This window comes from Lupinus angustifolius, chromosome LG18 (genome assembly GCF_001865875.1).
Source record: "Lupinus angustifolius cultivar Tanjil chromosome LG18, LupAngTanjil_v1.0, whole genome shotgun sequence".
Lineage (NCBI taxonomy): Eukaryota > Viridiplantae > Streptophyta > Magnoliopsida > Fabales > Fabaceae > Lupinus > Lupinus angustifolius.
In genome coordinates, this window is record NC_032026.1 from 14,697,589 (window position 1) to 14,725,036 (window position 27,448).

Genomic DNA, 27,448 nt, shown 5'->3' on the forward strand with positions numbered 1-27,448 from the left:
GGGGAAAGTATAGTTTAATAGAAGAGAAAAAGATAAGGTCACTATCTTTTTTCGTGTAATAAATCGATGAAAAGTTGAGTAGTAAAAAATAAGAGAAAAACATTTATGCTTCCTATAATTTTATCATCAATATTTAATTATTATTTACACTCTAAACTAATATACAAATGAATAATGAATAATATAATAAATATATAAATTAGATACTATAGTTGAAAATAAAATCTGATACTTCATATATCAAGAAAGAACCCGTGAAATGAAATCTAAAATGTAAACCCAAAACTAATAATCATTACGAGAGTACATAAATATATTATTTAATACAATTAATTAAAAAATATATTTAAATTAAAAAATTAATAATTAAATATTTTTTTTTGGAGTAATCATAAATGATGATTATATGGAGTGAGAGATTTGTTGGACACTAGATTTCATCAGTGGTAAATATTGATTCTGCTTTTTGGGATTCTCCAATTAAATATTGTTTTTGTGGGTCTGCTTTTTTATTCTGGGTTTTGGTAATTTTCACTCTTACACTTCTTCTTCTTCTTCTTTTTCAACTGTTTCTCTCTCCCTCTCTCTTTGATCCACTACCATGGATTCTCGACAACAACCCCCTCACCACTCTAACCTCATGGTGGGACCCACTTCCTACCCCCCAAACACCACCATACCCTCCACCATGCCCACCGCCACATTCCCTTTCTCCTCTATGCCCCACCACCACCACCACCACTCAACTGCTCCTTCCAACAATAACAACCCTCCTTCTCCCGAGCCCCTCAACAACAACAACAACAACAACAGTGTCGCTCCATATGAGGACGGTTCCTCTTCGGCATTGAAGCCGTTCGGGTTAACCGCCACTGACTCCGGCAAGAAGAAGAGGGGCCGGCCAAGGAAATACTCACCTAATGCTGGTAACATTGCTTTGGCTTTGGCTCCCTCCACAGATCAGCACGTGTCTTCTCCTCCTCCTCACGGTGGCGGCGCCACGCCGTCGACCAAGACTCTGGCCAAGAAGCATAGGGGAAGGCCACCTGGCTCCGGAAAGAAGCAGCTCGACGCGCTTGGTATTTGTTTTGCTCCATCTCTGTTTATGTGATTATTGTTTATCAATGGAATTGAATTGTGATAATGTGATTGTTTGGTTTTTGTTTTCAGGAGCTGGTGGTACTGGTTTTACTCCTCATGTAATTTTGGTGGAGCCTGGTGAGGTATACAATAGGACCATTGCATATAACTAATTACTTGCTGCTTAATTTCATTTATTTGATTTTTCAACTATGATCTTGATCCTAAGTGTTGGGTTTATTCAAGTGTGAAGTCTCAGATTGTATAGGGGAGTGAAAGAGAAGAGTTTATAAGTGGAAAAAGACTAACGAAACTAATAACTTAAGGTTTTGGTTCAAGACGTGATTTTTTACTTGTGACTCTCAACTCTTTGCATCCCGGTAACAGTGGAACTTCTCGTTGATTGGAGCCTCCACGGTCATGGCCTGGTCTAACACTAAGATTGTAATTAGTGTTTCAAAGAGAGCCTAATTTTTATATGTTTATTTTGTTTAATGTATCCAACTTTTTGTAGATATTATTTGGCTGAACATGTTATCTATTCACATGGTGTTGATATTATGACCCTCTCCCGCCAGCAGGAGAAATTATTGGATGGTCCTACAAAATCTATACTGTTTATTTAGAATAAACTCGTGATTTTAACTCATTAATGCATGATCAATGTCAAAAATGTGTCTTGGACCATTGTTATGGGACAATCCAATAATTTTCCCACCAGAAGAGGGGAATTCTTATACAGGATTCATTACCTTTTCCATTAAGCTAGGAATGTAATGTTTAAGTTTTCAAAATTTTAAAAGGTCATATGCTTTATAAACTGTTTTTTGTAATTCAGATTTGCACCTTGTGATTTTATGCCTAAGCTATTTTAGGTTGAGGTTGTTAAGCTGTTAGTTTTTAAATTTCTGATGCCAATCTTGGTGTAGATCACTATTGTTAGTTTGTCACAAATCCTTCTCACGAGTATGCTTCTATTGTTTGTAGGACATTGCAGCAAAATTTGTGGAATTTTCTCAACAAGGACCTCGGACAGTTTGCATCCTTTCTGCTCGTGGTGCAATCAGCAATGTCACCCTTCGACAGCCAACAACATCTGGGAGTACTGTCACGCATGAGGTACTTTTTAGGTTTTGCATAGTTTTTAGGATACATTAAAAACCCAGTTATCCATCATATAAAAGTTTCAACATTGAAATTATCTTATGTAATATATGTTTGTTTGACAATTGACATGCATATTTCTATAAGTGGGGTACATGTCACTACATGCATTTATTATCTTCCAGCATGTGATATACAATTTCCATGTTTACACTACATGTTTTCCTTGTTGGTCTACCCTACTGATACGAGAAAATTGGTGTCCTAGGTGGGATGCCAGCCGGAAATAAATTTTTATGCAATCATTGTTTCATTAACATATTTTTTATTTATTTAATCTCATTTCTCGTCTTTTGTGTATTTGTGGGGTATCTATGTGGCTGACCTCACCTAGTGAAAAGGCATTGTTGTTGTGTACTATAAGAATTGTTACCAAAAGAAAGATCAACATACTCTATTATGTTTATTGCCTTAAGTCTTTTATATAGCCCGATTCAAATGTGCGGGTGAGCAGCTGTCAAAACTTTAAATTGAGTTAAAGGGTATTGGATGGCTATCTTCTTTGTTATATTAGTACATTATGAAATACTTTCCTCCTTTTCTTTCTCTTACTTTCTACTACTTAATTTGATCCGGAAAAAAATCTGTTTAAAATTATACTTCTGTTGTTGTGGAAGGAATTGGATCTTATGATATCATGATATTGCTCCATATGAATTCTGTATGCAGTGGTAATATGACTTATGAAAAAAGATCTTGTAGAATTTGTGGTGCCTGTCATGCAACATTATTTGTCACATTAGAAATTTATCTCTTTTGATGCGCAATGCTAGTTTCAGTTTTATCCAACAGCTAAGCATGTATTTTTGCTGATAGGTTTTAGGGTATTAAAAACACTCAGATTATGAAATCTTGTAATAGGCCTTCTCTTTCTCTTAGAAATTGTCATGATTGCTTAATAACTTAGTTACCATGTAGGAGTGATGGCCGAGTGACCACTAGAGACGACAATGATTAGGGTTCTAGAGTACCCATCCCTATAATCACATTTTAGAAAAAGACACATATGTGACCCCTTATCTGTGTCAGTAGCACTTAATTCTAATTCACATTGCCCCTGTGTACTAATATTTGACCCATTAACGGTGTTTTAGTGAAATAGAATATGTTTCATCATCATAATCAGTCTCCAAAAGCCTTGAAAGGCTTATCTTTTAGGTCTAAACATTGTTTTGGTTCAATAATACCATTAGAAACTAGAAGATGAAGAGAAAATTTAAGGATTAGAATATCTAATCAAAGAGAAAATAGAAAGGAATTATGTCTAATCTAGATGACAAATGTAGGGAGTAGGGACGATGATGATCCAGATGTTTTCTGTTAGAAACTCAGAATATCATCACAGGATAATTGCAGTAGCAAAATTTCTTCATCTTAATGCTTAAAAGGTCAAAATATTTAGCAGTTGGTGCTTTATTTATGACAGATTCAATTCTGTTGTAGTTAAAGGGCGATCTCCCTATTAACACTAGTGTTGATTCTGCGTGGTTGATGCTAACAAACAGGACAATGTTTATAACAGATTTTGCAAGCAACACTTGTAACACTTGTTGGAATTCTTGGAGAATCCTTTGATAAAATTGTTCTTGTAGGTCTGAAGGAATAAAGATAGACACACAATTGAATTCCTCCAACAAATCAAGAGAAACATTGTCTTGTTCATTAGCATCAATATCAACGTTCACATGTCTACATAAACAACACAAATGCCTAAAGGGAGATTGTACTTTAACTGTGACATAATTGAAATCTTCGTCATAGCTAAACTCTGTTCTGTTTGATGTTTTATCCTTTTGAGTATTAAGAGAGAAAAATTGTGCTACTATGATTATTTTGTGATGGTCTTTGACAACAAAGCATTTGAATTACCATTGTCTACCATTTGCCTCCTACAATATAATTCCTCTATTTTCTCTTGATAGGATAATCTAATCCTTAAATAATTCTGTTTTTGTGTTTCGGCTTCTCTGCTACTATTGAACCAAAACAAATATCTAGAACTGAAAGAATGAAAGATAACCCTTTAAGTAAGTCTCAAGTATATTGTGGGGTAAGGCTGTATACATTTACCCTCCCTAGACCTCACTAAGTGAGAACCTTGTGCACTGGGCCGCCCTTTTTTGTTCTTGTTTCTGGGCATCCAAGCAGTATAATTGCATCAAAGACTGATACTGGTATTCTCTGGACTTGCAATAATTTGGGATTTTAGGTGATGCTGAAGATGGGATGAGTACATTTCTGGAGTAAGTTTTAAGTTCTGATTGTGAGAACTGAGAAATGAGAATAACCAATGCATAGATGCTCCTTATTCCTAGCCCTGGTAGGTGTTATTGGCCCTCACTGTGAAAATTTACTTTGGAGTTGGAACACTAAAGAACTTAACTTTATTGCACGATTTGATTCACAATCAGGTTTTCACTTAGGCCTTGGTTAAAATTTCCTTTTTCACATGCAATGGTTCTGATTTGTGGTTTACTTATTTGTAAGTGCCAGTGTATCACACTGATATTTTATATTTGTTTTTTATGATACTTCACTGCTTCCTATGTTTTCATGCACTCCCCAAGTTGGCAAAGGTATAGTTGTTTGTCAATGCTCACATTGATGGGTCTATTTCTAAGGAAGTTTAGCATCATCCTTAATTTTACTTATGTTGAACTTTACATTATTTAGATTTGAATATGTCATTATTTTGACACTGTTTCTTTACAGGGCCTATATGAAATTATTTCTCTCTCAGGTTCGACACCGCTATCTGAAAAGAGTAGTAGTGGTTATGGCAAAACGGATGGCTTGAGTGTGTCCCTTGCAGGACCTGATGGACGAGTTTTGGGTGGCTTAGTTGCTGGAATGCTCAAGGCAGCATCACAAGTACAGGTATTGGTCTTCTCCAATGATGCTAGAAAGTTTATCAGGTTTAAACAATGGAATTTGCCTTCAGCCTATATTAATGTTGTAGGAGCACATTGTGTATTTAAATTCTTGGTTTATTGTCTCCTGCATGAAGATTTATCAAAGAGTAATGCATTACTTTTGTGACTTCTCTTTAAAATATTAACAGGTCATTGTGGGTAGCTTCATTGCTGAGCACAAAAAGTCTAGCTCAAACAACCTGAAATCTGGTCCTCCAGTGCCATCACCCCAAATGTTATCTTTTGGTGTGCCTGCAACTCCAACCAGTCCTACTTCTCAAGGGCCTTCATCCGATTCCTCCGATGACAATGATAATGGTCCTTCTAATAAGGGACCTGGTCTCTACAATAATGCTACTCAGCCCGTTCATAATATGCCGCCGTACCATCACCGGTTATGGGCTGGCCAAACTCAGCAGTGAAGAGGCGTTTTTAGGTTTATCAGTGCTGAAGCGGGGTGGGGTGTCTGCCTGGTTGTTCGGAATAGTGGCTAGAGCTGAAACTGTAAAACGCTAACATGCACTTTTGGAAGTGATCTTAGAAGAGTATATCTTATGGTACAAAATTTATGTCTTTATTTGCTGCTGATCAGGATTCAGGACTTTAAATCATAATTAGAAGATTGCTAGTGATGAGATGAGAGCTATTTGAGCTTGTTACAGATTTGAATCCTCATGTGTTCCCTAGGAATGAGTGTGTTTCCCTCATCTGAGCTGCATATTCATTTTTAAATTTCTTATTTACCTGCCATTCATTAATTGTTCTCTCTTAGCAAACATTGGGAAGGTTAGCTGATTGCACAATATCAGACATAGTTCTAGCATGCATCTAAAATTTGATACATATTATGGCAATGATTAATGAATCGTTGTAGTTAATTAAACTCGGAATTTAGTTATTATTTTTAATTCCCAGTTGGGGTTCGGGTATATACAGTATCCAAGACCAACAAGACATTGATGTAGTGGTGGGTGTAAGATTCAGCTAGACCTTATAAATACTAAAAGGTTTGAGGTTTGATTCCTAAAAGCGATGATTGTTGAGAGGTGCCCGAAAAGAATTAGTTTTTTACCAAAAAAAAAGTGAAGATACCTTGATACCAAAAATAATGGCGGAATGCAAGGCAACTCTGAAATACATTTTGTACCTTGGGAGTCGAGAGTGAAACTATTTATCATATTCTAAAAATGAACCTTACATTTGGTTTCTTAGACATAGTCCCATGAAAATGATGATTGTCAAAACATTTTTACAATATTTCATTAGTGTCTATTTCATTTCAACACAATTTAAACTTAATGACCAAATTTTGAGAATTTACATGAACATGATTCTTTTTATATCCAAATTATTTTTTCATCAAATTGATCCTCTCTAAACATAAAAACACTTAGCTTAATATAAGTTATGAAAGCTTCAAATGTCACCATATGTGATAAAATTAAATTATTGGAAGTTTTAAAATATCACCAAATACAGTTTTAGTTCTTAATTAATAGCATAAGTTCTCTTGTTTGCATTTATTAAGTTGCCATCCATTTCAAATCAATTATACCATTCATGGTGTGTTTGATTAAAAATAAACAAAATAGGTGAGGCCATTGTGTAGCATGGAAAGTGAATAGAAATTTTGAATTTAAAAGTATATTCACTCTCACCTTTTATATATCATAAAATATCATTTTGATTTTGGAATATATTTTTCATACAAAAATTTAAAAAGAATAAACAGAATGAAAGTGATATATATTTTTATAACTATTAATAAAACCATATTAAATGTTTTGTTAGGCCGAAGAGACCTACCCTTTATATTGTCTATTGTTCTAGGACCTACCTCACTACAATGCATAAAGTGTTGTTGTTGTTGTAAGTTCTAAAACCACAAACATAACATAAAACTTATCCTCTTTCTGTTTTCTTCTAATGGATTGCTTAGTTATGCCAATTTCATTGATCCATCGTCGCTCTACAGGTTCACGTTTTGGTTACATCCCTCTAAATGATGATGCTTTAGATCAAGAATCCAACCACCCCATGAAAGTGATTGTAGGAAAAGAGAAGAAGGTGTTCCTTGTTGACCCTTTTATATTACAAGAGTACCCTTTTCAGCTTTTGATGAATATCTCTATGAAGAAGGAGCCAGAGAAGAAAGATCGTTTTCATTTCACAAGAAGCCATAGCCAGAAGAGAGTGATATTTGTAGATGTAGATGTCCTTTTGTTTGAACACATGTTATGGCTCATGCACAATGATGCATCTTCTTTGTCCCAACTCAATTTGAAGGACATTATTGATTTCTATGCTCAAGATATGTAGTAAATCTTATCAATGATCTTTGCAGAACTTCATAGTTCATACTTTATTATTATTATACTTAAGAGTTAAGACAACATAAATGAACATGTAGATTCTCCTATTATTATGTCTCTATTAAATGTTACTTCTTTTCTTCATATGTCTAACACTGCTTGCACGCTTTAGTTCCATTGTTCTTGTATATTATATGATATGGCATTATAAAATTTCCCTACTTATAACCCTTGTTATTATCATGATATATCATTTTTGCTAAATAGTTTCCCTAATTTATTTTTCATATTTGATTATGTTTTCAAAGGAAGATGCAAGGAGTGGTTGTAAATTTGGTTATGTGATTGTAATCAATGTTGAAGTAGTCAAAATTGCACAATAAATGACCCCCCTCGTATTATTTATATGTGGGTATTGTTAATCAGTATTTTAAAGCAATGTTTAAGGGGGAGAAAAGAAAACTGTATTGAAATTTTGTACTTTATTTATGTTATGAGTAACTAATGTTAATACTTCACTTTGGGTGTAGGTTTCCTCCAACTTTCTTACCTTCTAATCCTTCCTTATACAGGTGGATTACTTAGATGAAATGTGTCTATCGACTTCAACATTTGCTTCCAAATTTTATAGCATAGTATTCCCTATATTCATCGATTTTAATTTAATATCCGATTTTCAAATTAATAAGAAAATTGAACTAGCAAGGTGAAGTGGGTCTAATTATTACCTAAACTAGCTAAGTACTAATTATTTAATGATGTGCCTGTTTGTTATTATTGGTAATAAAAGTAATGAGTATTCGTTCCATGTGGCTGGTGATTAACATATACCTGAATTTAATACTACTCACTCACCCTTTTTCATCTCAATAAAAAAATTACATCCTAATTTAGCATATGGGATATCATATATTTGTTGTATTTGAGTCCTCTAAAGTATGGACTTCACTTTAGACTCCAAGTTACCCATCTATGATTATTGATTTAGAAATAAATAATGTGATCATAAAAATTCTATAATTTTCCATATACTATACAAACATATTATCATGATCATAATCATTAATTTCTCTCTATATATATATAATAAAAATGATGTACGGGTTTATAAGTAAAACTGTAAAAGATCGATGTGCGAAATTAAATAATGTGTCATATGAGAATTATATTATACCTCTGTTAAAATTGCACAAATCTTCACAAAAAAATAACATGAAACTTTATTTGAAGCTTGATTGATTAATACTAACTCAATACAACTCCGTCGTGCGTTGACATGGTTATCATTTTGGCCCCATGATCACAAATTATAAAACAGTGCTCGAAAACGTGGTTATGTTTCATACATATATTTAAATGTTGGTACTATTAAGGAGGAAAAGAAAGAAATTGTGTGCAAAAAATATATGATGTTTTCATATTTCAATAAGTTTTTAAGATTACTTTTCTTATTTTTATTCCTTATATGGTATCTTTAAACATTGTAAGTAGTAGTAATATAAACACAAAGCCCTAATTTCTCTTGGGGAATACAAAATTTAATTGCAACAAATGGTAATTACTATATCAATATATATATATATTTTTTATATGAGCATCAGAATAAATGATATTATATTGCACGTACGAATTAGTTTGATTCTTATACTGAATATTTGAATCCCAATTATCAGTTTTCACACGTAGTTTTTATCCATCATTCATTTTTAATTATAATTGACTCTTAAATAAAAATAATAAAATAAATGGTGGATGATATATTGACTGAATATAAATTTTTATACTATCAGTACATAGATATTACACTCGGAATAATATCCGGGAAGTTGAATAAGCGTGTATATTTTGGATGCCATGTTAATAATTTATTATGATATAAATATTTACACAGTTGTTGAGAAATTCTAGTCCTAAATTTTAGTTATTGATTAGTCGATGTCGTTTATTTCATTTTTAGTTGGGTTAACAAATGATCTAAGGATATTGTTTAAGAAAATATAAAATAAGTAAATTAACATTGAAAAAATAAATAGGTTATTTCTTAATATGTTAAGTGAGTTAAATTTCAATGTAAAAATACTCATTTAAGATCCCTAAAAGTCAACTTAGATAATAGAATTGTGGTACATCTTATTTTGGTTCATTGTTAAACAATGCCTTGCAATATCAATGTATTTTAAAGAATTATTTTGATCATATTTATCCGTTTCGGTTAGATGTTCAAGACTGTTTTATTTTTCTGTTTGCCTTTACTTAATATTTTTTTTCTTCATGTAAGTAATTACAAAATTAACAATCACAAAGAGAAAAATGATATATTAAAAAAACAAAATAAATTTCACATAAATCAATGCAATCATTATATATTTAAGGGATTTTTTTTTTTGCAATGAGATGAATAAATAGGAATATATGTTGAATACGATAAAAATAAATCAAATCTTTTAATAAGTGCAAATGAGAAAAATAATTAATGTTGAATAAAGAGTGTGAAGTGTGTTATAAAGAAGATATAAAAAATTTCTATATTATTTAATGAGTACATTTCATAATTTTCTCTCCAATAATAATACATCATCAAAATCAAAAGGAAAAAAATATAATATAATATTTTTATCCCTTAAATATAATGATATGATATTGTTATCATATACGAGTAAAAACAAAAACAATAACTTCCCTAGTGTTTTGAGAGGATTCCAATTTTTTTAAATTTGTATGCTACAACCTTCTATGTAAATAAGTAAGAAGGTAATAGATAATTAGATGTTATAGAGAATGTTTAGATATATCTATATTCATATCACAATGTCTTTTTAAGGTTATGACACATTGTTTAAAGAATATAATTAACATATCTAATTTAATTACATTAATGTGAATTTACCCTATACTATCTACCTATTATAATTTCATCTATTATCTTTATTAAGTAGGGGATGATAAAATAATTATGATAGTCATAAATATATATAGACCTAATTTTGTAATGAAACACTTAAATAAAACAATAGATTTAATGGTTAGTTAGTTTTTAACTGCATGGATTAGGTAGAAGGGACACACTATTATATTGGAACTTTTTTTTTGTTTCCCACACGTATACTCGCACTGGAGACAATCATGTCCGAGTTGTGAATATCCACAGATATGTGAGACTAACTCTCCTAACAAGCATTTTTTCCATCCACAAGACTCGAATCCGAGTTCTTACTTAAGGAGAATCAAACATGTACCACTTGAACCAACGTCCGTTGATAATGTATCCTAACTTTGGAATCATATTCTTTGAAGCGAAGTGCTTTATGGAATCAAATGCAATTCTCATAAGAGCCATTATATTACAATTTACAACCAACTTGTTTGTTCAAACTTCAAAGTGTGGTACGGCTTCACTATACTGTGGGTGCATAAATACATATTAAGTGGAGAATAATTAACTTAACTTAAGTTGACATTACATCTATATATGCAATATTTAAGTCCTGTGGCGCCGAAAACCTAGCTACCTAATCCAACCTATACATTTTATAATTTGATGATCTATAGATATATATAAATGTGGAGAATAATTATTTTTCATATTTGTATTCAACATTAGGTCCCACTTCTAATAAACCTCTTCAAGCTACTGAAAAACTATGGTCGTGACTTGTAATTAGACCAGTGCACTGTAAAATCAATTCCATAATTTATAATTATATATAGTAAACTTACTAGAGTAAGGGTTTTCAATCACTTGAGGTTTATGGTTAAGCAAATATATTAACCAAAGAGATTGGTGTATGCAATGTTTCTACTTACTATGATCCCTTATTCATGCATTGTCTGGTCACCTACTTGGAGTGCAGTTTCATCATTATAAGACTATCCAAGTATTAGGTGTGTTTGGTTTTGATTTGAAAGTAACCTGATTCTGTGATAATTTTAAGAGAAAAAATATATATATACAGTGTAAGAGTTTTATACAGTATTATCAATTATTTAGATATAATTATTATTGACTCTTCAGAAAAAATAATAAACATGAACGATAAATAATACAGTGATAGTATATTAATTTTTATACTAACATTGCATACTCTAATTTTAATGTCAAAACATGCAGCTTAAAAAAATGTTTTTTTTTTACCTAAACAATGGGAAAAAAATTATGTTGTTACTAAATACCTTTGAGCATCTTCATATTATTGTTTTGAAGCAACAACGTAACACTTATTCAAACCAAACACCCTTTTAGGTTAGGAATTAGGGTCAATGCACTTTTTTCTCTTGAGCAGGTAAAAAAAACTTACCAAAAGATCAGTGCTAGCTAGTAGCTAGTAGAATTGGACTTCCCCCATTTATTGGTTGATCTAATTTTTTGATCTGTCTATGAATGATAAAAAAACTGCAGCTAATTATTAAGTACTTCATTTGTTTATTACAGGAAAATTTTGATTTTGACTTGCATAGCCACAAGCAAAAATTATAGAAAAGCATAATGCATGGCCTATATAAATCAATAATCAGAAATTAGGTATATTTTCATTATGAAGACATATATACTCTGAGGAAAGCTTATACATGAATTTCATTCCAAGATAGTCTTGCGTGAAGATTCATTGACGCAAAACTATTTCAATGCACCATTGAATATTACTAGCTAAGAGTGTCTCGGAGAGAGCAAGTTGAGTTTGCGAGGTGGTATTTAAAATAGAATAAACTAGTTAGGTTAATATGAAACTAGGAAAAGTAGTATTTTTCTAAAACATATATCGATTAGTGTGAGAGTAGGTGAGTATGATATAGACCATATTTCAAAGTAGAACATATTATAATCCGAGTATTCAAGAATCAAGGTAAAAGCTCGATAATAAAGGGGAGTTGATGGGGTTGAAAATGGCTGGTTTATGAGTTGGGTGCTATTATTGCTTCATGTTCAACAACATGAAATTTATTTCTTTGACCATGTGGCTAGAGCAAATGCGGGTCTAAAAAGATGTATCCCTCTAACTCAAATATATAAGAAAAGAATAAGAAAAACTAGCTAGCATAGTAATAATCATATATAGTTCGATAATAAACAAGAATCCCAGAGATAAAATATAAATAAAAAACCAATGAGACAGTAATTTAAAGTAGAACAAGTACATGAATAAAACACACTACAGCAACATCATCATGTCCATGAGTATTGATAATAAAGAGAAGAAAAAGAAGAAGAAGAAGAAGAAGAAGCCCATCAGTGATATATAGATTCCATGAATTTGCATTGCTGACCTCAATAACAAAGGAGCAGTTGCAATTACTTGATGATCAACTTCTTCTATGGATGAATCACATTAGATTAAGAATCATGAAAAGGCAACATGAGTGTATGAACATACACAAAGATGAATCACTCATCAAAAGGAAGGACGTGAAGCTGAATTTCCCGCCCAACCATCCACTGGTGGCAACTGAACATTTGGCATATTCACCGGCAAATTAAAGAACGGCAGCCCCGAAGACGGGTCCGGAAATGGGTTGTTGCTGTTCCCGACGCCGCCGCCACCGCCAGAACCTTGACCACCGCCTTGTGTAGGTGTCTGTAATTGATGATTTTCTTCTTCATCCAAAGGTAACCGCTCATAAGCCACGTTGGTGAAAGAAGCAGCAATCACAATCACAGGCCCAGCCGCGGTCAACTCTCCAACCACACTCCCTCCCACCACTTGCCCCTGACCTCCGGCGAGGTATATAGTCAGACTCGTCGCCCCCGGCGGAGCCGGCGGCGGAAGGAAAGACCCGGACAATGACAATATCTCAAACCTTCCGTGAAGGGTGACGACGGATCCAGCCGCGGCAGGCTGCCGCAAACTGACATTAGTGACGGTGCCACTGCCGCTGAGGATACAGATCCCCCGCTGGTTACGCCGTGCGTAGGTGGCGACGCAGTCGAAAACGTCGCAGCCATTTCCAACTTCGAGAATATGAGCCCTGAGCGTGTTGGCACTTTCCTTTGTTATGATAACAGGAGGTTTGGGTTTGTTCTTGGAACCAGCTGGTCGACCACGTGGGCGGCGCTTAACCATGTCGCCGCCGGAACCGAGCTCGAGCCCTTGGTTGGGTCCATCTTCGTATGGATCACCATGGTTTCCATCTTCCTCTGATTCGGTTTGTTGTTGTTGTTGCTGCTGTTGTTGTTGCAAGTTGAAGTCTGGTCTTTGGAGATTTTGAATAAAACGTGAAGCTGTACCTAAATCTAAACCAGCCATGAAAGGAAGAGACAGATATAGAAAATTTTATTACAAAAAAGAATAGTTTTTGATATTAAAGTGTTGTTTTCTCCTTGCTCTAGTTTAGGGTTATTTTAAGGGAAGTGGTATGTTTTAAAATATTATTAGATCTAGTATCTATAATTCTATATATAATATGGGAAAGGATGAAGAGATAGAAGGAGAGTGGAAGGTTTGAAGTTTGAAATGAAAAGTGATATATGGGATGGATTTAAGAAAGGGGATATAATAAAAGTGTGAGAGAAAGAAAAGAAAGAGGCAAGGCAATGCAGCAAAGAGGGTGGAGAAGACAAAGACTCAAAACGCAGTCATATGTTTCTGCAATCAAAAAGTTTAAATAAAGGGCATAAATTAATAATTGATTCAAATGTCTTTTTATAAAATTTCTTTAGACCATCTCTTTTGTATATGTTAGGGTAGCATTTTCGAAAACAGACCATATATCTTGAATAGTGTTTCGTTAATTATTTCGAATAAATTAGAATGTTAAGATTTTGTTTTTAGGAAGAATAAAAATATTCATATTACAATTTGTCATTAGTTTAGAACAAAGAATAAATGATTACTATCTAGTATTTTCACATAAGTCATAAGGGATAAAGATTGTATATCTTCATTTTTGTTCTAAAATTTTATGTTTCGTCTAATAAAAAAGTGTCATTTTATTAAAAAGAAATTTTTTAAAAACACAATAATATTTTTATATTGAAATGAGAGAATGATTCGCTACATAGAGGCACATAATTAGTAACACATAATTGCTGTTCATTCCTAGGATAAGATACACGTTCTAATGAAATGATTGATGTACACTAAAAAATGGGCAAATAATATAATATTACGTCTAATCCTTGTTAAAAGACTCGTTTGAATAGTTTTCGGGTGAATCAAGGAAATTGAAAACATTATTAAATTAGTCAATAATTGTATGTAGTTAGACGTACTAAATTATTTTCTTTATACACTCAAATTATTTTTCGAGTAAATAAGAGCATTCTTATAACAAAATCATTAATTGAACTAAAATTTTGTAAAATGGTCAACAAAGGTCCTAAAATATATTATTAAGAATAAGCAATAATACAAATTAGTATCGTTTAATTTGTTTGAAGGCCATATATTAACATATTCTTTAATATTGGATTTTTCAGTACCGCAACAATCCAATTACTTATATCAAGACTATAATCAATTTATGGTAGGAAGGTTTATTTTCCCTCATTAATATCTTTTAATTATTTGCAATGTAGCTGAGCAGGGAGAGATAGCATCAAAAGAAAAGCAAAGAAAAAGGGAGAGCCATTGGGAAAAGGTCCCCCATAGCATTATTCAGAGAAGGGAGAGGGATTAGGTTTAAGGGCTCTAACTCACAGATCTGAACATATTAGAGTTCAGACTGTTAGGTTACAGGGTCAGAGGTGGCATAAGTGTAGGGATGACAAAAAAAATATATGTGAAAATACCTATAATGGGTGCCCGCAATAATAACTTATAGGTGAGAGTGAATTTTATGATACTAGCTCTGCAGTACTCGCAAATTTATATATTTAGTTTTAGTTAAATTTTTATATATATTTATTATTATTTTAAGATTATATATCATATACTTTATTATTATTTCATAATAAATTACACATATTTGACTATGATAATAAACTTATCATATAAATATCATATTATTCATGTAACAATTATTTTTACATATTAATTATTACAAACTATAAAATATATAATTAAAATTAAAATACATTAAGTACCCATAAATACCAACTATCTGTATGAATACCCGCAAATATTATGAGTTTGAGTACGAGAAAACACTACATGCGCCCATGTGTATGTGGCAACACAACAACTACTAGTCAACCATTTGGACCGGCAGAGCATTCCTTCCGAGATTTAAAGACGAAGGAGATGAAATAAGAAAATCTTTATTTTTGATTGTGTTATTCTTATTTTTTATTTTTAAATAGAAATAATTCTTGGTTATTTTTAACCAAGAGAAAGTAATGAGAGAAATATAGGTTGTAAGAAAAAAGTAGATATAGTGAGATTCAAATAAAAATAAAAATGATATTTGTTAGTGTAGAGAAAAATATATGTTATTCTTATTTGATGAGAAATTATAATAAATTATAAAAAAATGAGGATGTTATTTGTTGTGGAAGATGTTCTAATATCCCTATTCTTCCCTCCTCTTTTCTCCTTAAAGCATCTTATTAAGTACGTTCTAGGACAATATATATGTTGTAATTCTCAACAACTTTGTTTAGTGAAGTTAGGACTTACGTCTAACTATGATATTTGGTGTTGGTAATACGCAAATGCTTTCATGGTTCAACCTTTTATAGTAACTTAAACGATCCTTTTTATACGAGCTAGTTTTTAAAAGTATATCTGGGCAATGTTGAAATATATTACATGTTGTTAAACTAAAACAACAATACTTTTTATAAAGTATTTATCAACATGCATTTATATTTTTCAATTCATTAGCATTATAGATAAGATAATTTTGAGAAACAAAAATTAGACATTTTAGTATTGGTCTAAGTGTCTAGTTGTCTAGTTATAGGTACCTTGAGAGATAATCATATTTGAGCCAACACTACTCATAATATAAATACAAAACTTATTAAAATTTATAGAAGTTTCGTTAATTTGAAGAGTTTATAGAAGTCAGAGATTTTAAAATCTTAAAAAGTTGATACCTGTGATATTGCATATGTTTGTAAAAAATGTAAGATAACCTTTAAGAACTAGACATGATATTTTGACATCTTTTGCTAATATAGAATTAATAAATTAATTATAAAATTATAACATATAAAGCATCTATTAATATAAATATGTGAGTGAGGGTCTCATCAAACTCATCTTCACATACTTTTAATGTTATGGACCCTTTGCAATAATTTTTGCCATATAATATATACTATAATATTTATATATTGTCAATATAAAAATTAGAGTTAATTATACTAATACTTCTGAGTTTTAGTGAAATTACACAAATCACTCTTCACTTTTTTTACTGCTGGGTAATTTGTGTAATTTCACTCAAACTCAGGGGGTGTCAGTGTAATTTACTCCAAAAATTAATATACAAATATTATTTTTTATTTGAATTATTATTTTTAAATATCAATGATGATTAAACTGTGAAAGAACAATAATGAGTAACAATATATAGTATATACTTACATTTTTTCTCCAGAATGTATATACTTGATAATACCTCAATATGGCCAGAAAAAAATGTATGAGTGGAGCCCAATTGTTTTGGATAATTTAACATGTATGTTTAGTTTCAGCCACACAAAATGAAATTACAACATCGAGTTATTTAATGGTTTAAACATGAGTGTAATAATATTATGAAATTTGAACTTGGTAAGTTTTATATATAATTAGTACAACATCTATTATTTGCTTGTATTACTTATTTTGAAGAGTCTATTATTGTTTATATATTCTAAGATGAAACATATGCGATTCAAACCTATGATCTAAGGAATTTATAGTCATTTGTTTCACTGAGTTGTTACCATTAAGCTACTCTCTATAAGTTTTTGAGGATATGAGGTTCGAGTCACAGGGGCACGCTTAGTGCATCACTTCCTATTGGGGAAATAAAATACTCCAAAATAATAAGTGGTACGCTTAATAAATTTGTGGTTGTGTGAATCGCATGTCAAAACTATCGTGTTACAATGTCAATATATAAAACTTTTATAGTATCACTGCATATATTTCGACTTAAATATACTTATATCTTATATTTGTTAGGATATAAGTGTAATATTTACATACAACATTGACTATGCATTACATTAGTTAGAACTTAATGATTAAATATGAATCGAGAATAATACAATACTATGGTATAAAATATACCTCTCTATACATTTTTTATCTTTTAATATTAGCACTTGATTAAGATAGTTACATTATCAACACTTATTATAATTCAAAATAAAATATAGAACACATATAGCAGTTAAAGCTTCTATTCTTATTTCATAATTTAATCACCAGGTGAATATAACAGTCACTGACAGAGAAAGAGGAAAAGGTAAAGGTTTCGAAATTCCAAATCCAATTTCCATGGCTGACTTGAAAGAAACACTTGGGGATCTGAATAGGGATTCCTTCGTTCCCCTTCTGTCTAAACTAATCGGCGAATCCAAGTATGTACAGAACAACCCACCGGACCTTATTCCACAAGAAGACAGAGTCGTAAACCACGTTCTCGACGCTCTCCGACCATTCAGCACCACCACCGGTGGCGGCCCCTTGATCCTCAACCACGTCGCTTATTTTCCCGGAAGAGGCAATCTCATCGTTCAGTACCCTGGAACCGTCCCTGGCAAAATCCTCTCCTTTGTTGGTTGCCACATGGATGTTGTAACCGCTAATCCCAACGATTGGGTAACACACTCTCTCTCTATATATATTACTTTTTAATCGAAATATCACTATCAATTAGGGATAACTGCTGAGTCGCCATAATTGTGGTTGGAATATGATTTCGGTGTCTCCCAAAACCTTAACATATTGGCGGCTGAACGCTGACTCGGATTTAAAACCTTGATCATAATAATTAGAAATGTATTCGATGTTATTATGTTTATAATGCTATCTTTTTATAAAATGTTCGTTTCTTTTAAGTAGAAGATTTGTGTTTAATCTAATATTAATTTTAGTCAGTGTTATGGTGAATTTGGGGAATGCAGGATTTTGATCCGTTTAGTTTGAGCATTGAAGGGGATAAACTTAAGGGTCGTGGAACAACTGATTGTTTGGGACATGTTGCACTTGTTACAGAACTAATGAGGAAGCTTGGTCAAACCAAGCCTAAATTGAAATCAACCGTGGTTGCTGTTTTTATAGCTAATGAAGAGAACTCTGCTATATCTGGAGTTGGTGTCGATGCACTTGTTAAAGACGGCCTCCTCGATAACCTAAAGCAAGGACCACTGTAAGTGCTATTATTGTTATTATCTCACAACTGTTTTAATTCATTTTATTCGTAATTACATTCCCAATTATGATGAATTTGCTAGTTTTAACTAATGCATGTTCTGTTCAGGTTTTGGGTTGACACTGCAGATAAACAACCTTGTGTAGGCACTGGCGGTATGATACCTTGGAAACTTCATGTCACAGGGAAGCTCTTCCACAGTGGGTTAGCTCATAAAGTATGCTCTTTCATTATTGCCTTGATTCAAAATCTGGTTCATTAGAGTTCAGGCACCATAGCACAACAATATGATACCTCTTTAATTTTCCATATAAGGGTTTTTTCACTATGACCTAGAAGTGGGAGTGGCACCCATTAAGGAAAAGATGATAAAGTCTCGCTTAAGATGTTTAGACATGTGACAAGTAGACTAATAGAAGCTCCAGGTAGAAGAGTTGATCTGGCGGAGGATAGTGCCATATATAGAGGTAGAGGAAGACGTAGAAAATTCATAGGTGAAACCATTAGAGAGGACTTTGACTGAATGGCCCTTTGGAAGATTTGGTTTTTCATAGATTATGGAACACATTTGATCCATATAGCTAACTCCACTTAGTGGGAAAAGAACTCGATTGTTGTAAAAAAATTCACAATGATGAAAACATACATAATAGTGACAAAATTATCAGTCCTGCTGTCCTGGTTCTTTGAGCGCTAGTGGTGGAGGCAAGGGTGGCCTGCCCATTCTATGGCCACCTTCAATTATTTCTCTTAATTTTACTATATAAAAAATTTATGGCACACCTTATTTTTAGTAGTGTATCTATTGAAAGGTAAAAAATCTTAGTACTAATGATATCAAATTTATTACGAGTACTAATGATAATGTTTTATTTCGATTCCTGGGAGCGACACGCGAAGGGCAGTCACGCACCCCGAAAGAGATTAGTTCCTTACCTAAAATGGTGAAGGGATATCCTTGGTAGTACCAAAAAAATATAAGTTGGAAATATAAATTATTTTTAGGCTAAAAATAAGGCAATACAAAATTATCATGTCTTATTATCAATTCTCTCACATGTCAACCTCCTGGCCCAAATTTTGTTTGCAATGAAAGATGGTTAAACATTTGAAATAAAACTGACATTTTCTCATATGAAAATATGTGCCACGTGAGTGTTAGTCATTTAAAGGAAGTTGCATAGAAGCATAACTGTATGCAACGTACTATGATATTGGAACATCTTAGAAAATTACAGTGCTTTAGGTATGAAGTCAAGCAATTGTCAATATAATAGGTATCCCTCTGCCTAAGAAAGTAAAATGTTGAACACACATAGAATACTTGATGTCAGTAAAGTTATATGGGATATGGTTTGTTATATTGCGTCTGAACTGTATCCAGGGACCAGAAATCATGGTTGGTTTGTAATTAGTATCATGGTAGCTGATAAGGCTAAGGCCAAACCTGAAATTGAACATGTGTATAAAAGGGCAAAAGGAAGGTTTGGTTGTTAAATAACCAACTTTCCCTCCTCACCCTTGGTAGTTAGTAGTTAGATACCTATAAATAGAAGGTGAGGCTAAAGGGGTTGGGCAGTTAAGAAAATAGTAGGAAACTGATTGTGGAATCAGTTAGGGAAGGATCGAGGGATCCTCTTTCTGTGTTTCTTTCATCACCTTCTTGTAATTCTACTTCTTTCTCAATATTAATTATTACAAACTATAAAATATATAATTAAAATTAAAATACATTAAGTACCCATAAATACCAACTATCTGTATGAATACCCGCAAATATTATGAGTTTGAGTACGAGAAAACACTACATGCGCCCATGTGTATGTGGCAACACAACAACTACTAGTCAACCATTTGGACCGGCAGAGCATTCCTTCCGAGATTTAAAGACGAAGGAGATGAAATAAGAAAATCTTTATTTTTGATTGTGTTATTCTTATTTTTTATTTTTAAATAGAAATAATTCTTGGTTATTTTTAACCAAGAGAAAGTAATGAGAGAAATATAGGTTGTAAGAAAAAAGTAGATATAGTGAGATTCAAATAAAAATAAAAATGATATTTGTTAGTGTAGAGAAAAATATATGTTATTCTTATTTGATGAGAAATTATAATAAATTATAAAAAAATGAGGATGTTATTTGTTGTGGAAGATGTTCTAATATCCCTATTCTTCCCTCCTCTTTTCTCCTTAAAGCATCTTATTAAGTACGTTCTAGGACAATATATATGTTGTAATTCTCAACAACTTTGTTTAGTGAAGTTAGGACTTACGTCTAACTATGATATTTGGTGTTGGTAATACGCAAATGCTTTCATGGTTCAACCTTTTATAGTAACTTAAACGATCCTTTTTATACGAGCTAGTTTTTAAAAGTATATCTGGGCAATGTTGAAATATATTACATGTTGTTAAACTAAAACAACAATACTTTTTATAAAGTATTTATCAACATGCATTTATATTTTTCAATTCATTAGCATTATAGATAAGATAATTTTGAGAAACAAAAATTAGACATTTTAGTATTGGTCTAAGTGTCTAGTTGTCTAGTTATAGGTACCTTGAGAGATAATCATATTTGAGCCAACACTACTCATAATATAAATACAAAACTTATTAAAATTTATAGAAGTTTCGTTAATTTGAAGAGTTTATAGAAGTCAGAGATTTTAAAATCTTAAAAAGTTGATACCTGTGATATTGCATATGTTTGTAAAAAATGTAAGATAACCTTTAAGAACTAGACATGATATTTTGACATCTTTTGCTAATATAGAATTAATAAATTAATTATAAAATTATAACATATAAAGCATCTATTAATATAAATATGTGAGTGAGGGTCTCATCAAACTCATCTTCACATACTTTTAATGTTATGGACCCTTTGCAATAATTTTTGCCATATAATATATACTATAATATTTATATATTGTCAATATAAAAATTAGAGTTAATTATACTAATACTTCTGAGTTTTAGTGAAATTACACAAATCACTCTTCACTTTTTTTACTGCTGGGTAATTTGTGTAATTTCACTCAAACTCAGGGGGTGTCAGTGTAATTTACTCCAAAAATTAATATACAAATATTATTTTTTATTTGAATTATTATTTTTAAATATCAATGATGATTAAACTGTGAAAGAACAATAATGAGTAACAATATATAGTATATACTTACATTTTTTCTCCAGAATGTATATACTTGATAATACCTCAATATGGCCAGAAAAAAATGTATGAGTGGAGCCCAATTGTTTTGGATAATTTAACATGTATGTTTAGTTTCAGCCACACAAAATGAAATTACAACATCGAGTTATTTAATGGTTTAAACATGAGTGTAATAATATTATGAAATTTGAACTTGGTAAGTTTTATATATAATTAGTACAACATCTATTATTTGCTTGTATTACTTATTTTGAAGAGTCTATTATTGTTTATATATTCTAAGATGAAACATATGCGATTCAAACCTATGATCTAAGGAATTTATAGTCATTTGTTTCACTGAGTTGTTACCATTAAGCTACTCTCTATAAGTTTTTGAGGATATGAGGTTCGAGTCACAGGGGCACGCTTAGTGCATCACTTCCTATTGGGGAAATAAAATACTCCAAAATAATAAGTGGTACGCTTAATAAATTTGTGGTTGTGTGAATCGCATGTCAAAACTATCGTGTTACAATGTCAATATATAAAACTTTTATAGTATCACTGCATATATTTCGACTTAAATATACTTATATCTTATATTTGTTAGGATATAAGTGTAATATTTACATACAACATTGACTATGCATTACATTAGTTAGAACTTAATGATTAAATATGAATCGAGAATAATACAATACTATGGTATAAAATATACCTCTCTATACATTTTTTATCTTTTAATATTAGCACTTGATTAAGATAGTTACATTATCAACACTTATTATAATTCAAAATAAAATATAGAACACATATAGCAGTTAAAGCTTCTATTCTTATTTCATAATTTAATCACCAGGTGAATATAACAGTCACTGACAGAGAAAGAGGAAAAGGTAAAGGTTTCGAAATTCCAAATCCAATTTCCATGGCTGACTTGAAAGAAACACTTGGGGATCTGAATAGGGATTCCTTCGTTCCCCTTCTGTCTAAACTAATCGGCGAATCCAAGTATGTACAGAACAACCCACCGGACCTTATTCCACAAGAAGACAGAGTCGTAAACCACGTTCTCGACGCTCTCCGACCATTCAGCACCACCACCGGTGGCGGCCCCTTGATCCTCAACCACGTCGCTTATTTTCCCGGAAGAGGCAATCTCATCGTTCAGTACCCTGGAACCGTCCCTGGCAAAATCCTCTCCTTTGTTGGTTGCCACATGGATGTTGTAACCGCTAATCCCAACGATTGGGTAACACACTCTCTCTCTATATATATTACTTTTTAATCGAAATATCACTATCAATTAGGGATAACTGCTGAGTCGCCATAATTGTGGTTGGAATATGATTTCGGTGTCTCCCAAAACCTTAACATATTGGCGGCTGAACGCTGACTCGGATTTAAAACCTTGATCATAATAATTAGAAATGTATTCGATGTTATTATGTTTATAATGCTATCTTTTTATAAAATGTTCGTTTCTTTTAAGTAGAAGATTTGTGTTTAATCTAATATTAATTTTAGTCAGTGTTATGGTGAATTTGGGGAATGCAGGATTTTGATCCGTTTAGTTTGAGCATTGAAGGGGATAAACTTAAGGGTCGTGGAACAACTGATTGTTTGGGACATGTTGCACTTGTTACAGAACTAATGAGGAAGCTTGGTCAAACCAAGCCTAAATTGAAATCAACCGTGGTTGCTGTTTTTATAGCTAATGAAGAGAACTCTGCTATATCTGGAGTTGGTGTCGATGCACTTGTTAAAGACGGCCTCCTCGATAACCTAAAGCAAGGACCACTGTAAGTGCTATTATTGTTATTATCTCACAACTGTTTTAATTCATTTTATTCGTAATTACATTCCCAATTATGATGAATTTGCTAGTTTTAACTAATGCATGTTCTGTTCAGGTTTTGGGTTGACACTGCAGATAAACAACCTTGTGTAGGCACTGGCGGTATGATACCTTGGAAACTTCATGTCACAGGGAAGCTCTTCCACAGTGGGTTAGCTCATAAAGTATGCTCTTTCATTATTGCCTTGATTCAAAATCTGGTTCATTAGAGTTCAGGCACCATAGCACAACAATATGATACCTCTTTAATTTTCCATATAAGGGTTTTTTCACTATGACCTAGAAGTGGGAGTGGCACCCATTAAGGAAAAGATGATAAAGTCTCGCTTAAGATGTTTAGACATGTGACAAGTAGACTAATAGAAGCTCCAGGTAGAAGAGTTGATCTGGCGGAGGATAGTGCCATATATAGAGGTAGAGGAAGACGTAGAAAATTCATAGGTGAAACCATTAGAGAGGACTTTGACTGAATGGCCCTTTGGAAGATTTGGTTTTTCATAGATTATGGAACACATTTGATCCATATAGCTAACTCCACTTAGTGGGAAAAGAACTCGATTGTTGTAAAAAAATTCACAATGATGAAAACATACATAATAGTGACAAAATTATCAGTCCTGCTGTCCTGGTTCTTTGAGCGCTAGTGGTGGAGGCAAGGGTGGCCTGCCCATTCTATGGCCACCTTCAATTATTTCTCTTAATTTTACTATATAAAAAATTTATGGCACACCTTATTTTTAGTAGTGTATCTATTGAAAGGTAAAAAATCTTAGTACTAATGATATCAAATTTATTACGAGTACTAATGATAATGTTTTATTTCGATTCCTGGGAGCGACACGCGAAGGGCAGTCACGCACCCCGAAAGAGATTAGTTCCTTACCTAAAATGGTGAAGGGATATCCTTGGTAGTACCAAAAAAATATAAGTTGGAAATATAAATTATTTTTAGGCTAAAAATAAGGCAATACAAAATTATCATGTCTTATTATCAATTCTCTCACATGTCAACCTCCTGGCCCAAATTTTGTTTGCAATGAAAGATGGTTAAACATTTGAAATAAAACTGACATTTTCTCATATGAAAATATGTGCCACGTGAGTGTTAGTCATTTAAAGGAAGTTGCATAGAAGCATAACTGTATGCAACGTACTATGATATTGGAACATCTTAGAAAATTACAGTGCTTTAGGTATGAAGTCAAGCAATTGTCAATATAATAGGTATCCCTCTGCCTAAGAAAGTAAAATGTTGAACACACATAGAATACTTGATGTCAGTAAAGTTATATGGGATATGGTTTGTTATATTGCGTCTGAACTGTATCCAGGGACCAGAAATCATGGTTGGTTTGTAATTAGTATCATGGTAGCTGATAAGGCTAAGGCCAAACCTGAAATTGAACATGTGTATAAAAGGGCAAAAGGAAGGTTTGGTTGTTAAATAACCAACTTTCCCTCCTCACCCTTGGTAGTTAGTAGTTAGATACCTATAAATAGAAGGTGAGGCTAAAGGGGTTGGGCAGTTAAGAAAATAGTAGGAAACTGATTGTGGAATCAGTTAGGGAAGGATCGAGGGATCCTCTTTCTGTGTTTCTTTCATCACCTTCTTGTAATTCTACTTCTTTCTCAATAAAATCATTAGAACCCTACCACGAATTCCATTTATCATGGGTTAGGGGCATTTCTTTTCACTTCCTTATTCTAAATTTCTTACATATTGATACGAGTGCTTATCAGTAGCCAGGCTTGTTTATGATGCATTTTGGAGTAGTATAGTTAAGTTTTGATAGAGATATGATAAGTTTGATGGAAGCCTATAAATTAGCTTGTTTGCAGTGTGCTTAAATTTGTTCTTGATGAAAAAATTAGTTTGAAGAATTTAGCTTTGTTTGCACCTTGTGCTTGATAATGATTCTTTGAGTATCAAAGAAGACTACAATACTATATTCTCTCAGGTGGAAAAGAAAGGATAATTCTGTATTTGCTTTTTTCTTGGGCCATGCCTCTGCTGCATAAGAACTTGACTGAGTAAGTAACCAAACAGATAGTAATATCAATGGTGTCTGCAAAAACGTGTCCCTTAACTTAAGTGTTAATGATTAATGATATGTGAAGCACAAGTTGCAATCAACAAAGTTTTTTATAGGCTTTATCCTTTAAGCTTTTTGATTTAATGATCAGTATTATGTTGTTGTGAACTTATTTGGTTACTTGTAGGCTATAAATCCCCTAGAGCTAGCCATGGAAGCTCTAAAGGAAATCCAGTTGCGATTTTATAGAGACTTCCCACCGCATCCTCAGGAACAAGTCTATGGGTTTGCGACTCCCTCAACCATGAAACCAACCCAATGGAGTTGTAAGTTTTGGACATCGAGTAACTATTTAACTACCTCGTTTTAAAATTAAAAAGAAAAACCTTCAATTTTCATGATTATATTCTCTACTGCAGATCCTGGAGGTGGAATCAACCAAATTCCAGGGGAGTGTACTATTTCAGGAGATGTCAGGTATACTCTCCTCCTTAGAAAGTAGAGTTACTCAAGGCATTTGGTAGGAATTGTCTGGCCTTACTGATATCTTTTTTCTTGTTTATTTGTTGCAGGTTAACTCCATTCTACAAGTAAGCGACCTCTTACATTATGGTCAATTTTTAGTTTTTGGAAGCTTTGGGTTCAATTTGTTATTCTTTATTTTTCCAATCCAATTTACGAATATTCATGCTCTTTGTTCTATTGCTTTGTTCAGTGTGAAGAACGTAATGGAGAAGCTGCAAGAATATGTAGACGATATTAATAAAAATATAGAGAAGATAGAATCACGGGGTCCAGTTTCGAAATATGTCCTACCTGATGAAAACTTAAGAGGAAGGTGTGTGTCTGACCTGCATATCCTCCTTAATTAGCAAACAAAAAAAGCTCGACTTAAGAGTTCAATTATAAAAATCCAGTCTTTTTACTTAGTATTTAATCACTGGGTTTCTTGATCAAGCCATTTTTTAAACGGGTTCCTTGCTCTCATTTACAGCCTTACTCTAACTTTTGATGAGGCAAGTTCTGGAGTTGCTTGTGACCTTAATTCCAGAGGTTTCCATGTTTTATGCAAAGCAACTGAGGAAGTGGTTGGGCATGTAAAACCTTACTCAATTACAGGGACTTTGCCACTCATCCGGGATCTAAAGGTGAAATATATTCTCATCATTACATGAAAAGGATTTTCTAATGTTCACATTACTTACCTAACCCGTCTTTCTGTATCATAGGATGAAGGTTTTGATGTTCAAACTTGTGGCTATGGTAAGACCTACCTAAGAACAAATTTATGCATATTTTTTATTTGAAAGTAGTAAAGATAATAATTCATTGCATTCCACGTTATGTCCAGGTCTAATGGCAACTTACCATGCCAAGAATGAGTACTGTCTTTTTACAGATATGTCTCAAGGATATGGGGTGTTTGTGAGCATTATCTCTCAATTGGAAGATTGAAAATAACAGTGAATGTAATACTAGCGTCTCTTGGGCTATGAAGATGTTTGTTGAGAATTCAGATCAATATAATTTGAAGTGACAGTGACAATATTTTACTTTTGGGGGTGAAAAGTAGTTAAGTGACCTTATGTACATTTAACTGCTAAATTATATGGGGTCGGTTTTGCTGCCTTTTCTAAAACAATACTGGTGAAGGAGCTCTGACCGAAGCTGCTCAATTGAGT

The 27,448-nt window shown here is 32.6% G+C and overlaps 5 protein-coding genes across 5 annotated transcripts; 4 read left to right on the forward strand and 1 right to left on the reverse strand.

The window, feature by feature from the left end:
• Positions 531–5,826, forward strand: LOC109332181 (AT-hook motif nuclear-localized protein 13-like). The gene is made up of 5 exons (XM_019567061.1): positions 531–1,079; positions 1,171–1,223; positions 2,068–2,199; positions 4,957–5,121; positions 5,306–5,826. The coding sequence occupies exons 1-5, from the start codon at positions 602–604 to the stop codon at positions 5,576–5,578; spliced, it is 1,101 nt and encodes a 366-aa protein (XP_019422606.1). The 5' UTR covers positions 531–601; the 3' UTR covers positions 5,579–5,826.
• LOC109332679 lies at positions 7,011–7,493 on the forward strand. Its single transcript, XM_019567694.1, has one exon. The coding sequence runs from the start codon at positions 7,083–7,085 to the stop codon at positions 7,473–7,475; it is 393 nt and encodes a 130-aa protein (XP_019423239.1). The 5' UTR covers positions 7,011–7,082; the 3' UTR covers positions 7,476–7,493.
• Positions 12,528–13,971, reverse strand: LOC109332344 (AT-hook motif nuclear-localized protein 23-like). The gene has a single exon (XM_019567297.1). The coding sequence runs from the start codon at positions 13,705–13,707 to the stop codon at positions 12,856–12,858; it is 852 nt and encodes a 283-aa protein (XP_019422842.1). The 5' UTR covers positions 13,708–13,971; the 3' UTR covers positions 12,528–12,855.
• On the forward strand, positions 17,751–18,989 carry LOC109332218 (acetylornithine deacetylase-like). The gene is made up of 3 exons (XM_019567117.1): positions 17,751–18,159; positions 18,465–18,709; positions 18,821–18,989. Exons 1-3 carry the CDS (start codon positions 17,836–17,838, stop codon positions 18,972–18,974), a joined length of 723 nt encoding a protein of 240 aa, XP_019422662.1. The 5' UTR covers positions 17,751–17,835; the 3' UTR covers positions 18,975–18,989.
• On the forward strand, positions 22,723–27,393 carry LOC109333005 (acetylornithine deacetylase-like). The gene is made up of 10 exons (XM_019568223.1): positions 22,723–23,127; positions 23,433–23,677; positions 23,789–23,897; positions 25,954–26,092; positions 26,186–26,243; positions 26,339–26,356; positions 26,482–26,604; positions 26,761–26,914; positions 26,996–27,029; positions 27,118–27,393. The coding sequence occupies exons 1-10, from the start codon at positions 22,804–22,806 to the stop codon at positions 27,219–27,221; spliced, it is 1,308 nt and encodes a 435-aa protein (XP_019423768.1). The 5' UTR covers positions 22,723–22,803; the 3' UTR covers positions 27,222–27,393.

Coding starts and splice junctions, on each gene's coding strand:
- LOC109333005 (XM_019568223.1), top strand. CDS start 22,804: ATGGCTGACTTGAAAGAAACACTTGGGGATCTGAATAGGGATTCCTTC. Junction 23,898..25,953: donor ACAGTGGGTTAGCTCATAAA/GTATGCTCTTTC, acceptor GGTTACTTGTAG/GCTATAAATCCCCTAGAGCT. Junction 26,915..26,995: donor CACTCATCCGGGATCTAAAG/GTGAAATATATT, acceptor TCTGTATCATAG/GATGAAGGTTTTGATGTTCA.
- LOC109332344 (XM_019567297.1), bottom strand. CDS start 13,707: ATGGCTGGTTTAGATTTAGGTACAGCTTCACGTTTTATTCAAAATCTC.
- LOC109332679 (XM_019567694.1), top strand. CDS start 7,083: ATGGATTGCTTAGTTATGCCAATTTCATTGATCCATCGTCGCTCTACA.
- LOC109332181 (XM_019567061.1), top strand. CDS start 602: ATGGATTCTCGACAACAACCCCCTCACCACTCTAACCTCATGGTGGGA. Junction 1,224..2,067: donor TTTTGGTGGAGCCTGGTGAG/GTATACAATAGG, acceptor TATTGTTTGTAG/GACATTGCAGCAAAATTTGT. Junction 5,122..5,305: donor AGGCAGCATCACAAGTACAG/GTATTGGTCTTC, acceptor AAATATTAACAG/GTCATTGTGGGTAGCTTCAT.
- LOC109332218 (XM_019567117.1), top strand. CDS start 17,836: ATGGCTGACTTGAAAGAAACACTTGGGGATCTGAATAGGGATTCCTTC. Junction 18,160..18,464: donor CCGCTAATCCCAACGATTGG/GTAACACACTCT, acceptor TGGGGAATGCAG/GATTTTGATCCGTTTAGTTT. Junction 18,710..18,820: donor AACCTAAAGCAAGGACCACT/GTAAGTGCTATT, acceptor TGTTCTGTTCAG/GTTTTGGGTTGACACTGCAG.